Source organism: Leuciscus leuciscus (genome assembly GCF_965113295.1).
Source record: "Leuciscus leuciscus genome assembly, chromosome: 9".
Lineage (NCBI taxonomy): Eukaryota > Metazoa > Chordata > Actinopteri > Cypriniformes > Leuciscidae > Leuciscus > Leuciscus leuciscus.
The window spans coordinates 28,011,590-28,027,221 of NC_138733.1; the positions used below are offsets into that span (position 1 = coordinate 28,011,590).

The 15,632-nt window shown below is 35.7% G+C and overlaps 2 protein-coding genes across 4 annotated transcripts in view; one reads left to right on the forward strand and one right to left on the reverse strand.

Moving 5' to 3' along the window:
- The first annotated feature begins 659 nt into the window (after positions 1-659).
- On the forward strand, positions 660-10,231 carry rhbdd1 (rhomboid domain containing 1). Of its 2 annotated transcripts, XM_082179135.1 has the most exons (8): positions 660-844; positions 1,599-1,751; positions 1,967-2,246; positions 2,824-2,956; positions 3,582-3,670; positions 4,794-4,850; positions 5,074-5,274; positions 8,571-10,231. In XM_082179135.1, the coding sequence occupies exons 1-8, from the start codon at positions 842-844 to the stop codon at positions 8,669-8,671; spliced, it is 1,017 nt and encodes a 338-aa protein (XP_082035261.1). In that variant the 5' UTR covers positions 660-841; the 3' UTR covers positions 8,672-10,231. The 2 variants fall into 2 exon arrangements, with proteins under 2 accessions (XP_082035261.1, XP_082035262.1); XM_082179136.1 differs by lacking the exon at positions 4,794-4,850.
- Positions 10,232-10,981: 750 nt separating this feature from the next.
- col4a4 (collagen, type IV, alpha 4) overlaps positions 10,982-15,632 on the reverse strand; it is a 73,062-nt gene continuing 68,411 nt past the window's right edge. For both annotated transcript variants that reach the window (XM_082179078.1, XM_082179079.1), the window contains one exon: positions 10,982-14,386. In XM_082179078.1, coding sequence (XP_082035204.1) covers positions 14,129-14,386 — 258 coding nt within the window. In that variant the 3' untranslated portion in view covers positions 10,982-14,128. The remainder of the gene's footprint in view (positions 14,387-15,632) is intronic.

Sequence of the window (15,632 nt, forward strand, 5' to 3'; positions counted from 1 at the left end):
TCGTCTCAATGGCAAAAAGTGTCCCAATCACCCTGAATTCACAAGCCTGCAAACGTAGTTTAAGAATCTCGTCTCTGCATTCACTGAGCAATGCTGCCATCTGCAGTCAACATTGAAGAGAATTTATTCACATGTAAACAGCAACTTATACATTTTTTATATTATTTTTGTGCCTTTTGAGTTTATATATGTACATTTCATTTAATTGTTTGATACATCAAGTTTTATCTTGTTAAAACAAGCGTTAGGCCTAAAGGCTGTTGAAATTTCAATGTGTGAGGTTATTTTCTTATCTCAGCTCAAAAATGTTAGTGCTGTCTAATTATGTTTTCACTGCCAAAAATGTATTTGACCAATACTGTTAGTGCACCACTGTTTATGGTCAACAGCTAACCTCCCAAGGTCCCACGTTTCTCTCTTTCACCTTTTATTGGCAACAGATATAGTGACATCTGAACCGTACATCGCATCCATCAGTGCCCATGTACAGTGTATTTTGAGTCTGTGCTCTCACAGAGCACCAAAGTCTACCGTATTTGTGGAATGAGACTTTAACTCGTTTTTGCAAAGGTCAGAGAGTTCACTCCTAGAAAAAAAAAAAAAAAAAAAAAACGCCATGAGGGATGAGATCACGCGACCAGAAGTCTTGTTGCGTCACTTCCGTGTTTACTACCTGACGAAACATGGTGAAATGAAAGTAAAATCTGACGTGTCCTACTCTTTTTATTACAGTCTATGGTCCTACTGTTGATCGCTAATATTAGGACTCGGAATCGCTTGACACAGCATCCAATTTACAACACTTCGAGCATTCAAAACAGCAGCTGTACACTCAGATGTAATGGTAAGTCATACATGCACAGTAATTCTGTCTATGTAGCCTAGAATACTTTATTTATCCCTCAAAATAATAGTGATTGTATGTAACGTTATGTAGTAGATAAGAATACATGCGTGATATTACTCATAATATTATTATTATGTTTAGTAGTATACAGCCTAGATAGGGCTTGTAAAGGGCACGTAACATGCTCTGTAAATATTTGCTTCAAACTATTAAGAAGATACTGTAACTTACATTTCTTGGTTTAATGATATTTTGATTTGAATGCGCTTGTGTGTGTAGCACAGACTATGAATGCATGATGACTTTATTGTCAAATGAAATGAAGTAATTAATGTTATACTATAATACCTTGAAGGGACCCATTTCCAACTATTTTAGATTTAGATAAAATACACAACTAAATTTAATGACTCTAAAAAAAAGTCTATCTGCCAATAAGTTTTATACACACTTTTAAAAATTCACATATTTTGGGAAATAGACAGAAAACGTTGATGACATCCTGCACCACACAGTTTTTGTCCAATCAGATGCTCTCTAGAATGGAATGCCCCTCCCCCAATACCAATTGCAACAGACAGACTCCAATCATGCTTCATGATTTTACATGCTGTTTACAGACAGATCCGGTATGAATTGCGCTGTTATTTGAACACATTAATATAAAAGAAGCAGTCTTTCAAGAAATGTAAACTAAAACTTGTACATAGATAAAACACTATGTGTATGAGAATGTGGTTGTGTGTTTTAGATGCGCAACAGACATAGGGGATCCAATCTCGGCCTGCTCCTGCTGGCCTCTCAGGTTTTCCAGCTGGGAATAGACAACATCCCACCTGTCACTCTTGCAACACTGGGCCTCAATGTGTACTTGTTCCTGTTTCCTGCCAAACCCCTCCTACAGGTAGATGTTATTATAACAAACTTCAACACAGAGCACATCCAAAATGTTTTTTTGCCACATCTGCCGATAGCAACTGAATGTAGAAAATTTGCCGATAGCCATTAAACTTTTGGATTACTTTATTTAAAAGGTTGGTTAAAGTTGTAGACACATTTCTTAATATGTTAGTGCTGATAAGATGTTTTGTAAATCTGGTCTGTTTGTATGTTTTTCAGACGTGTTTGAGTGTTCGGGAGGCGTACTGGTACGGAGACTGGGCTCGTCTGTTGCTGTCACCGTTTCACCATGCTGACGACATGCATCTATACTTCAACATGGCCTCCCTCCTTTGGAAGGGCATCAAGCTTGAGAGGAAACTGGGAGGCGCCTGGTTTGCGTACCTGCTGTCTGTCTTCTCTCTGCTCACCGGATTGATCTACCTGCTCCTGGAGACAGGACTGACACGGATGACGGAAGACTCGTCGTATAGTCTACAGTGTGCGGTGGGGTTCTCAGGTGTGTGTTGTGTTGGATCATGATAACATTATGACAATTTAAAAGAACTGTTTTTAATTTGAATATATTTTTAATTTTAATTTATTCCTGTGATCAAAGCTGTATTTTCAGCATCATTACTCTAGTCTTCAGCGTCACATGATCCTTCAGAAATCATTCTAATATGCTGATTTGCTGCTCAAGAAACATTTTTCATTATTATTAATGCTGAAAACAGTTGTGCTGCTTCATATATTTCATAAATCATGATAATTTGTTTCAGGAATCTTTGATTAATAGAAAGTGCAAAACAGCATTTATTTGAAATAGAAATCTTTTGTAACATTGCAAGTGTCTTTACTGTCACTTTTATCAATTGAATGTATCTTTGTGGAATAAAAGTATTAATTTCTTTTTTTAAACAAAAAAAACAACAACTTTTGAAAGGTGGTGTATCTTTTACTATCACATTAATCCTGTGCATTGGTGTAAAGAATAAAAATGGAGTGGAACAACAGAAATCAATTAATTTATAGATGTAGTTTTTATATTTCTCTAGTAAGAAATAAGCATTGCAGCTGTTTGTGGTTGGTTTCAGGTGTTCTGTTTGGGCTGAAGGTGGTGAATAATCATTATCATCCAGGCGGAGCCACGTACATCATGGGGCTGCCCATAGCCAATCGCTACTCCTGCTGGGTGGAGTTGGTCCTCATCCATGTCATGAATCCGGGGTAAGCATGACACTCATTTCAAAGACACAAGAGAAAAACAGCAATACTATTAGACTATTAGACGAAACAGGGAGCTTTTTTTTTTTTTACTGGATGCACTGAATCCAATTTATTGTTTGCATAGTCTAATAAAGGAAAATAAACTAGTCGCCACTTAAAGAAATGTATTTTAGTGTAAAATGTGATTTTTACCTACTAGCCTGTTATTCAGTTCATAATATTTAGCAGACTGAACAGATGAGATGGCATAGAGTAAATTACATTGTATCACTCAAAACTGGGCAAATGAAGGGAACATTCACAGTCTCACAGAGCCTGTCACAATTAACAAAGCTTATTTGCATTTTACAACATGTTATTATCCAACATAATGGAAAATAGGCTTTCCAAAGATTGTAAATCAACATTTACGTAGTATAATAGTAGTACATTTATCTCTCTCATTCGTGTCCCACATTGTCCCGCAAAATCACATCTACATCCTGCAACAGAGCAATAACCAGGTGGTCACCGTAATTACACTACAGACTATATGACATCGTTTTTTTTTCTAAACTACGTTTTGATTTATTTTTGGCCTAGGATCTGATTCACAGCTTATATTAACACACTTTCACTCTTGCAGGACGTCATTTGTTGGACATCTGGCTGGGATCCTGGTTGGGCTTCTCTACACAAAAGGACCACTAAAGAGGCTCATGAAAACCTGTGCAGGTAAACACAACAATTTGAGTGTTCTTGTGTGTGTTTGACATATTTGTACCTTAAAGGGGTGGTATAATGCCCTTTTCACAAGATGTAAAATATATCTATGATGTCCCCAGAGTGTGTATATGAAGTTTTAGCTCAAAATACCCCACAGATATTTTTATATAGCATGTTAAAATTGTCACTTTTTGAGGGTGAGCAAATACGCACCGTTTTTGTGTCTGTCCCTCTAAATGCAAATGAGCTGCTGCTCCCGGCACAGAGGACGGAGCTTCAACACAGCTTGCAATCATACAGACATGCACTGAAAATTTCAAAAACTTTTAGCCTTTTATGTTCAAACCGGAGTCAGACAATGATGGAGAGACTCTAGAAGAAGTGACAACATGTAGAAGCAACAGGACATTTCTGATTGGTTAGTTGATGAATCTATGTAGTTTATGTGTAGTTAACTTCTAGTCATTGATTAGCATATTCTGTCTTGATAATCTATAAATTGCATTCCCGGGGGCGGGGTTTATGTAAATTTTAAAACCTCTCCTTCGGGAGGAAGCTCGTGCAGTCCCTACCAGCCGGTTGTTGTAGTCCTTAAAGAGGAATTTCTTTAAAAGCAAATATCTCACTTTGCTTTGAACTTCAACCACAATCATAATCAACCACCCCTTTAAATATGTTAATACTGTACACATATACACTACATTACTGTTCAAAGTTTGGGGTCAAGGATGTGTTAAAGTGATCAAAAGTGACAGTAAAGATATTTATAACATTACAAAAGATTTCTAAAAAATCTATTTTTTAAAAATCAGTTTCCACAACAATATTAAGCAGCACAACTGTTTCCAACATTGATAATAATAAGAAATGTTTCTTGAGCAGCAAATCATCATATTAGAACGATTTCTGAAGGATCATGTGACACTGAAAACTGGAGTAATGATGCTGAAAATACAGCTTTGATCACAGAACTGTTTTAACCCTATTTTACATTAAATAAATGCAGCCTTGGTGAGCATAAGAAACTTCTTTCAAAAATATTAAAAAACTTCTGAATAGTAGAGCATGAGGACACTTAATCCGGGAATAAATGCATCCGGTCACATAAACGGCCATATCTGTGTAATTTCAGGCTTTGTGACATCTAATGGGCATCATGGAGGGCAGCAGACATACTACAATTCATCAGGTATATAGTCTTGAATAATATCAAATCTGAATAATTTTTCTCTTTTTGTTTTATAGGGAAGTATTCAGTTCGTTAAAAAGGCAGCCATCTGATATTACTAAATCACATCCGTCCTCAGAAATGGCTCTGACTTTGAGAGCCATTAAAGATGAAACGATTTAAGGACTGCATACTAATCCATTATAGTCCTCAAGATGCATCATTTGTATGTCTGTGTTCACAGGATACAGTGGATATGGCATGCCGAATCCTCCAAACACACATTATGGACAGCAGTCATTTAATCACAGGCAGTATGGCGCCCCCTACAGGGATCCGTATGACACACACATGCCCTCTGCGCCGCCCCAGCATCCCTATACAGCAGGACTGTCAGATGAGGAGCAGTACCAGGCCGCTGTCAGGGCCAGCCTCAGCGACAGAGGTGACCAGTCAAGATGTGCTGAAAATGAGCACGTTATTCAATTGAAAAATGCTTAGTCATAAACAAGCTTGTAGGGGTGCACGATTCAGAAAATTTCACGATTCGATTCGATACCGATTTTTAGTCTCAAGATTCGATTCAAAATCGATTTTCGATTCAAAACCGATTCTCGATTCAAAAAACGATTCACAGTATGTAAATGTAGTTGACTTTTTCCTGTGTGATTGCAGTAGACATACAATTTAAAAGAAAATAAATAACAAATTAAATGAAGTTTGATATTACTTTGTCTTCATAAAAACTTTTGCAACTAAACAGTGCAAAGTGCCAAGCTTTAGCCAGCTTTCGAATACATTTAATTCAAGTTTAAATGAAAACTTAAATACTTTTTTTTTATTTTTTTTTTTTACATTTAGCTTTAAAGTGCTGTAGTCAGATTAAACAAACAATACTGCTAAATGTAGTTTAAGGAGTAGGCTATTGACGGCAAAATAGGCTACAGAATATTTCGTTCTGTATTGACAGGTGCAATTTTTGAAAATCGAAAAAAAAAATACAATAAGCCTACATTATATCTGCATTTATGTCAAAACCTAGACTTTCAAACATCAAAATGTCATTTATTAATATGAATATTCGTGTCAAAATGACATATAAACATTCTATTTTGCCTGGAAACGCTTCCAACACGCTTGCGTGTCGCGAGAAAAATAGGCGTCGGTTCTATTTCTAGCATGCACACGTTTTCCGCACGACTCGGGCCACACCTGAGACACGCGTGTCACGCAGGCTGTGTGCAAGCTCTAACCTGTTAACATGGTAGCCGAAATAAAAACAGACACGCCACAAAGCCTGAATCCGTGTATCATTCGTTCAGTCCTTTTTTGAATTAATATTGAATATAGAAAAATGAGAAAACGGTTCCTTTTTCGTTTTTTCATTTTTTACAAAAAAACGAAAAACAAGAATTCAGCTGGATTTCTCGTTTTTCGTTCCCATTTAGAAAAATTAATAAACAGCTTGAATATTCGATTTCTACACGTGGACGGAAATTAAACTCCCCTTTCCTCTGATTTGTCAGCCATAGATCAAACTGTTCCGTCATCAGTTCTGCACAGCAGAATAAGAGTCCTCCGTTGTGCGGATTCTTAACGTATTTATTGCAACTACATTTAATATTTTTCTCATCAAACCACCAGACTAACGAATGTCTCGACACAACCCGTACCGGGGAATAGACTAGATAGGGCTTTCTTCTGTGTAAATATAAATTCACCTACGCTTTGCATCAGCTGGCTATATGGGCAGGGTAAATGACGGCTGTTAGCCTATCATTGTCGCCCTCGCCCAGTAATTAAAAAAAAAATATATATATAATATATATATATATATAAATTAAGATATAAATCAATATAATTAGTTGTAAATTAAATCTTTTTAACTCTATTACAAAAAGAAAAGAATAATGCATTGACTATATAATTGGCCTATATTAACGTTAACGTATAAACTGTCATTCAGACTGACTAGCCTATCTAACAACTGGAGAAGTTTTATGATGTAGGCCTTGTGTTTTATTAAAATGTATTATAATTTATATCTCTAGGATGCACGCTTGTGCGTGGCGCGCCGGGTCATGTTGAGAGGGAAACGCGCGCGTCACATCGTTGTAAAAAAAAGCATATTCATAAATAGTGTAAAAGACCGGTAAATAAAATACAACATTAACATTATAAACACTATTAATAACATAATATGCGTATTTTAACGAGAAACTGAAACTGTACAGAGCAGACGTTGGTTTCGGGCATCTCTCATTCGTCCAGTAGCCTATCCATATTTGCAATGTAACATTTGGATGCTAATTAATAATGTAAAGAAGGCTTCGTACTTCATTTGAGTCCCAATATAGGCCTACACGTAAATCAGCATCTTCATAGCAAGGGAAATTAGTTTGGATATACATTAGTTCAACAGACCAATTAAGCAGAATAACGTTTTATATGTTTGGTTGACTGTGTTTTATTTTAATAACGAACAGGCTGCGACAGTCCCGACATCACTTGGATGTGTTGCTCAACAGGGGATTACTGTCGTTTAATACTCTCATTCGAAACAGTAACATTTATATGTCTATTTGTGTACTTTCAAAATGACTACAACATATCATGCCTTTGAAATGATTATATAAGAATAATTATTATTATAAATGATTAGGCTATTATATTCTTTCTGGCGCACACCAAAAATTAACCAAAATAGCCTACAGCCAATAGCCTTCTTGGCGCGCCTATATATTTTTGAAGGTCAACATTAAGATTAATCACAGCGTGCTTCATGTTAAAAAAAAACCCGTGACTTGACTTTACAATCCGGAAAATTGCTAATTATTTCACGGACCCCCTGGCACTTGAGAACTCCTGGTCTACACAGAAGAAAGCCCCATCTAGTCTATTCCCCGGTACGGGTTGTGTCGAGACATTCGTTAGTCTGGTGGTTTGATGAGAAAAAGATAAAATGTAGTTGCAATAAATGCGATCCGCACAACGGAGGACTCTTATTCTGCTGTGCAGAACTGATGACTGAACCGTTTGATCTTCGGCTGACAAATCGGAGGAAATGGGCGTTTAATTCCCGCCCACGTGTAGAAATCGAATATTCAAGCTGTTTATTCATTTTTCTAACTGAGAACGAAAAACGAAAAATCCAGCTGAATTCTTGTTTTTCGTTTTTTTGCAAAAAATGAAAAAACGAAAAAGGAACCGTTTTCAAAATGTTCTACTTTCAGTATTAATTCAAAAAACGACTGAACGAATGATACACGGATTAGCCAGCCAGCCAGCCTTCCTTCTGCTTCGCTTCGCTTCTGCTGCACGTACTTCTTCTTTTGGCTATGACAAGAGTGTGCAGGCGTAAGTGTGAATTCGATGCAGCGCCATCTATGGGAATGGCAAGCTAAACTCATTTCAGGACAATACCAAAAAATTTATATTTAAAAAAAAAAAAAAAAAAAAAAAAATACAAGAATCGATTTTTGGAATTCTATGAATCGATTTTGAATCGGTAACGTTTGAATCGCGATTCATATGTGAATCGATTTTTTTGCCCACCCCTACAAGCTTGTAAATAAAAGTATTATATTTTTAATATGGGGTCAGTGAGATTATTTAGTTTATTTATTTATTTGAAAGAACTGACACTTTTATTTATTAAGGATTCATTAAATTGATCAAAAGTCATAGTATACTATAGTACCAGCAGTTACAAGGTGCAACGTTGTTATTTTTGCTTTATAGGTGGTTCTACGCAGGCTAGATCTTCACACGGCACTTATGCCCACTCTAACCCGACGCCTGAAGAAATCCGCTGGAGACGACTTCAGAGGTTTACCAGCTGAGCGCTTGGAGAACCTTGGGTAACAGTACTAGATCGTTTACATGAAAGACAACACTAAACAACCAATCAGAGCTAGCGGAGAAGACTCTTCCGCTGGTGATTGGTTGTGTCATTGTAGAGCATTTACGATGTCATCAGTGGATCCCCTCTGATGTGTGGGAGGTTTCCAAGGCCGCTGCCTGTATTTCTAATAGCAAAAAGTTTGTACACACATTTGCTTTTGCTTTAAATGCTGCTCTTAATGTATTTATGTTAAAAGTTTAACATCCATGATGCGTGGTTGTAGATACGAGTGCCTTTTGCAGTGTGTTGAATGCAACTGTCAATGTACCAATACGTCTTACTAAAGTTTTTTTTTTGTAAATCTTCTCTAGCACATGCACTTGATTAATTCCAAACAACTTTTCTTCTCAAGTAACTTATACTTTGTTTCTTAATAAAGTATATTTTTTTGTAATCAAACCAAAAAAACATGCTTTTTCTGACATGTTGTTCATTGGTTCCAAGATACTTATTTGCTCATATGGTATATTATAAAATATTGAGTAAAAATAAAACGTACTGCAATTCAGGTCAATATAAAGAGATGGAGATAAATTACTGGGTGAGTGAGACTTCCTGCATTTAGATGCATAACACTCCATTTACATACATTACAGCTTAAAAGTTGGGTTAGTCAGTAAGAAAAGAAAAAAAAGTTCTTCAGCAAGGATGCATTAAACTGATCAAAAGTCACAGTAAAGACATTAACATTGTTACACAAGTTTTTTTATTTTAAATAAATGCTGTTCTTTTAAAATTTTCATTCATCAAAGAAACTTGAAAAAATGCAGTTTGCACAAAATATTAACTGTTTTCAACTGATGATAATCAGAAATGTTTCTTGAGCATCAAATCAGCATATTAGAATGATTTCTGAAGGATCATGTGACACTGAAGACTGGAGTAATGATGCTGAAAATACAGCTTTGATCACAAGAATAAATTACATTTTAAAATATATGATTAAATTAGAAAACATCATTTAAACTGTATTAATATTCCCCCAAATATATATTTTACTGTATTTTGTATCAAATAAATGCAGCCTTGGTGAGAATAAGAGTCTTAAAAACATAAAAAATTGTACCGAACCCAAACTTTTGAACAGTTGTGTATTTATTCGATTTTTATACAGTCCACAAATGAAAAGTGTTTATTTCATTCAGAATGCTGGTTTTCTCTTTGTCAAAAGTGTTAGTGTGAATTACAGTGAGTTATGTTGAAGAAAAAAAAAGTGGGATATTTTAGTGGAAAGAAACTTCTCACATTCTATCCTGCTTAAATGGATCACTTGCACAAATACTTCCGCGTTCTAGTTCGTACATATCGGGAGTTTCCGGTTAGAGCGTTCAGCGCCCCTAATGTTACATACATGAGAAAGCAGTTGTTTTATGGCTGACAATTGATTAAAACAATGAATAATGATCTCTGTATTAATTATCTTGAGCCTGCTGAAATGTTCCTAAAAATATATTTTCCAACTGTGCATTCTGAATAATAAAAAGCTGCAGCAGTCCTATATGCTCATCTTCTCATTAACAGTTTTTTTTCTCATTCTGACATTGCATACCTGTTGGGTTTACATTTTTAAATGAAATGGACTATTAAAAGGATTGCTTGTGTGCGCTGGTGTTTATTCCAGTGTATATACTAGACAAAAAATTATATCCTGAGAAAAGTGGATTTTGAGGGGTATAGCGCCATAGACCTCCATTCATTCTGCACTCGTCCTGTGAGCGCCTCATATGGAACCAGAGTGGAACTGCAACCAGTTCAGAAGCCGGAAGTTTACTGAGAGTGAAACTTCTCCCCTTATTAGAAGTTCTCTGAGTCTGTTTACAACAAAAGACTGAATGTTCAAACCCCAGAAGAAGTGCTAAGTTTCTACCATCTGCAGTGTATGCTTAATATTAAATGTGTATTAAGAATATATGAAGAGTTCAGATGCAAAGCCTCTAAGTGCCATCTGGAATTTTCTTCTAGAATGATCATTTTTATCAAGCTCGTAGATTTAAGTTCAGTAATTTCACTTAAATTACAATTAATAGGTCATTGTCATTGCCATTTAAGTGAAATTACTGAATTTAAATATACAAGCTTGATAAAAATGATCATTCTAGAAGAAAATTCCAGATGGCACTTAGAGGCTTTTGCATCTGAACTCTTCATATATATATTAAAAAAAAAACGTATATGATGTGAAACCCCATGCAGATTTGTTAGGTGTCTCAGTTGGGTGAGTTTATATATTCTTTTTTCCAAGTCATAATTGCATGTTATTACAAATATCACAATTTATTAGACATTTAATACACAGTAAGAGTTGAACCTGATTGTTAAATGTAAAAATGCATTTGACAATGAAAATCAAACTTCTTGGGAAAGAGTCTTTAACATTTTGTGTTGTCCTTATGTGTACGTCCATGCTCAGGTGTAACAGTACAGTACTCAAGACATTAAAATGTCCCCACACACAGTGAATTGCATTTCTAACCAGCTTGCAGCAATATCAAAATCAGACAATAATAATAATAATAATAATAATCACTTCTTTTTAAAATATGGGAACAAGTGTTTAATTCACTGTTATCCGAAATAGCACCAAAGTAATCTCTAGCTAAATAAATACCCTTGACATTTAGTAAAAATATAAAGCAAAGCTGTTCTGTCAACAGTGCAATCATATGTACAAGAATAGATCATGCTCAGAACAAAAGCTGCTTACGTGGACAGTAAAATACTGAAGGTGTTAGTTTCATTTAATGGCTCAAGTTAGTTTAGACAGTGAGAGGAGGGAAATATTAAAGTTTTTTTTCCCCCAAACAAAAACTAAGCAGGTAAGGCTTTCAAGTGTCCAATAATGAATGGGAAGTTCAATTGCAATGGTCCTCACACAAAACAGCAGAACTGAAGGACACAGAAATGAAAAGTAAAGGACTATTTCTTTAGGCTAACCACATTAAACAGAACTTCAGATGTACCTTGTGGCCTGAAGGGTGTTTTAGAAATGGTGCATGTATGGAGTACAGTGAAATAAGGAGTGTTTTAACACTCACAGAAGTCTTGAATATCCTCCAAGCATTCACATTCACATCCACATACTGACATGATGATGCTAGTCTTTGCCACAGGATGCGTTTCCTTCGGAAACCTGAGACAAGCCCTTGCACAGTCCGAAATTCGCATCCGAAATTTTCGCACGTTAAAAAAATAAATACGACCTCATGTTTTGTCAATCACGCTTGCACACTGCCTCCGAAACTTTCGTCTGTTAAAAAAAAATTTGGATCAGGTTCGATTTTCTGTGTTTTTCGCATCCGTCGCAAGCATTTTGAATGGTGTTTTGACAATTCAGAGCCACCGAATCACGAATACGAAAAAACGCATGTGAAAATTTCGTCCTCGGTGTGCAAGGACCTTTAAAGAAACCCTAATATTTGTTAGTTCATGCTGTAGAATGTAGGTTAAAACAGCCATTCACACAGCACGCGTTTTTGCTTTGAAAAACGCAAGACGCGGGCAGTGGAATGGGGGAAGAAGTTTTCGAGACGCGTTTCTTTAAAAGTTGAACTTATTTTAACGTGAGCGCCGCGATTTTAGAACGCCGTGTGATGCGCGAGACGCTTCTAAAGACGCGAGACGTCTAGCGCGTGTTTACAAAAGGGAAAACTTTGTTTTGAATGGAAAGCTTTTAAAAATTAGACCAAAGTACAACACGACTGTGTAGCCTAGCTACTTAATGGATTTACTGAGGGAAATAACTACAATCCCATGAAGCATTGCGAACAGCATAATCGAATTAGAAATATAAAACTAAACTCATTTACAAATGTTGATTATATAAAAACAACATTAAGTTTATTGCAAAATATGCATATATACTGTATATACAAACATGTAAGTATTTTGAGATCGACTAGATTAAGTCTTTCGAAGTGCTTCATGGGAGTGGGCGGAGCTAAAAAGCTCTATTTGCACGTTCAGTTTCTTTTGACTCTGATTGGTGTAACTTTCTGTACAGTATCATGGGTAATGTAGTTTTTCCACAAGGAATTCTGCTGTTAAACACAATTAATGTAAAAAAATAAGCTTGAAATAAAGCAGGCTGAAGGCATCAGCAGAAGCAAACATCATGGATTAACAACCTCATAGCTCACAGTAGGGTTGTCTTTAAAGATTTATAAGTTATCATTCAAAATCAATTTATCTATGGGTTTTTTTACTTCTGGAACCCGACAGTTTCCCTCCATAGGGGAAGCCACTGAGGCTTTTTCTTTTCTTTTTCTCATACGTCATAAATTATTTGCACCTCAAAACCTGTCTTCTTAATGGATAAAAAAAAAATATATACGACTCAGTTGTACCCATACGTTTTCATCCGCACATTTTTTTGAATTTATGCACATCTTGGTGTTTGTGTGGAAACATAGCAGATAATAATGTACACCTTGATTGCCTTGAGATTAAATAATCTCCCACAACGACTAAATCTTTGAAATCTTCTTGAACATTCTACAAGCTAACAGCTAACAAATGTTGTCTTGATTTCCTTTAGTTCCTTATTTCAGTTAAAGAAAAATTTCTGTTGGACCAACCTGAACCTTATGCGAAATCTGTGTGGGGAAATCTTTCGCCCTCAAGTGAAATTCCAGATCGCTTGGATTCTTATCAAAATTACTGGACTTTGCCCACTGGATGTGCTGAACAAGGTGAAAATTGACCACACTTTGATGCTGCACAAAATGCTTGGTTTGAATTCAAGAAAATGAGAAATTCAAGTCTAGAAAACCAATTTTTCTTTTCTTTTTAACTGTCATTTGTTCATTTCTATAGAGAAAACTGCACCTACATGACAAAAGGTGCCTTTACACTGACCGCAATATCAATTTAGCTAGCAAAGGCAATAGCTATTTGATTTCACTGGATCATGACGAGAGTTTCATTATTAAGGTTTAGTATTCATCTTTTAGGTTAAAGACCTATAAGCACCATAGACCTAAACTAGCATTACAATATTGTGCTGATAATGTTTGATAATGTGCACACAAACGTAATAGTTGCTGATACAAGGAACCAGGGAGAACATGAATATTGGTGCCTAGGAATTTGTGCAAATGGTCTTGGTTTGTACTAAATTTTTTAAATGTAATAAAAACTAGAAACAAAATGCGCATTGGGTAAATATGTAAAAGAAGTCATGTTAGACAGAGCTATGTTGGAACAAATCCAGTGAAGTAAAAAGTTCACAGCCTGTAGTTCATAAAAAAATAAAAAAGGTCACAAATGATGTCCATTTTATCCTTAAAAAAAAAAAAAGTGACCAAAAGCATCTCAGTCACTTCCAATCCAGTGACCTATTGATGTGCATTCTCAGTGCAGTTGTTGTTGTTTTTTTTTAAATCATGCATGACTTGTATCATTTGTTGGGATCATTCATCATGCAGACGCTGCATTGGCTGACGCTGTCGTGGTTTTTCTGCACAGGACTTTGAGTATTGAAGTTAATGTGCTGCGCGTCCACTTTTGTCAGCCAGAAACTGTAGCTGGTGGCGAAATACTGGCATGTGCCGACCGGACCTCTGCACTCCACGAACGGCTGACTGCGGTAGTTCTGCAAGCAGCTTCCCGTTGACGCCAGAGACTGTTCACCTCTCTCTTTCTCTGCTCCTGCATACTGGAACACCAAAATTAAGTTGCATCCTGTGATTGGTTTATAATGTAAAGAGATACACACTACTACTCAAAAGTTTGAGGTTGGTAAGATTTTTCTTTTGTTTTTGAAAGTCTTGTATGCTCCCAAAGGCTGCATTGATTTGATTAAAAATAAAGTAATATTGTGAAATATGTTTACAATTTTGAATATCTGATTTTTATTTGTAAATGTAATTTATTTCTGTGACCAAAGTTGAATTTTCAGCATCATTACTCCAGTCTTAAGTGTCACATGATCCTTCAGAAATCATATGATGATTTGCTGGCCAAGAAACATTTTATTATTATCAATGTTGAAAACAGTTGCGCTGCTTAACATTTTTTGTGGAAACTGTGATACATTTCTTTCAGGATTCTTTAATGAATAGATAAAAGTTCAAGAGAACAGCGTTTATTTGAAATATAAATCTTTTGTAACATTTTAAATGTCTTTACTGTCACTTTTGAACAATTTAAAACATTTTTGCTGAATAAAATTATAAATGTCAAAAAAAAAAATCCTACTGACCCCAAACTTTTGAGTATGATTTTAGCATGATGCTAGCAACGACACAAGAAAAATCACATTACAAAGGTACAGGTCCATGTAAAAAAAAAAAAAAAAAAATCCTTTCCCTTTGAAACATCACTTATCAGGCTTATGCTACTCTGAATAATACCAGAACTTCGTATTTTGAGCACTTCCTGCGTTGTTGTTGCTTTTGCCTCTTTATGATGACTCGCTGAACTTAGTCCTAATTTGTAAGTCGCTTTGGATAAGGGCGTCTGCTAAATGACTAAATGTTAATGGTTAATGGTTCATGTTAAACTAAATGATTTAAATTTTTTAGTACTGAATAAAATATATTCTTAATGGAAAAGATTTATATTTATTCATTATTCATCTTGGATGAAAATATTGTCTGAGATGGTTGCAGTGCATTCTGGCATAGCCTTAAAACCCCTTTACTCTGTGCCCGATGCGATAAAGCGAAGCGGCGACGAACAGTGCTTTCACACCGAACGAAGCGATCGATCGCCTACGGCTAATTCACACCTGCACAGAATGCATTTTTCCTCGTGTATGTATCTTGTAGTTTTTTCCATTTGGCTTTAACCTCGTCAACTGCACAAAAACAACAGTAAATTGAGATAAATAAAGTTTGGCACTACACCAGAAACACAAACTATAAGAGTATATATATATAACTATACATGAGACCTTACAT

Excerpts from the sequence above, each read along its gene's own strand:
- rhbdd1 (XM_082179135.1), top strand. Across the intron at positions 1,752-1,966 it reads CTGCCAAACCCCTCCTACAG|ACGTGTTTGAGTGTTCGGGA; the intron begins GTAGATGTTATT and ends TATGTTTTTCAG. Across the intron at positions 2,957-3,581 it reads ATCCATGTCATGAATCCGGG|GACGTCATTTGTTGGACATC; the intron begins GTAAGCATGACA and ends TCACTCTTGCAG.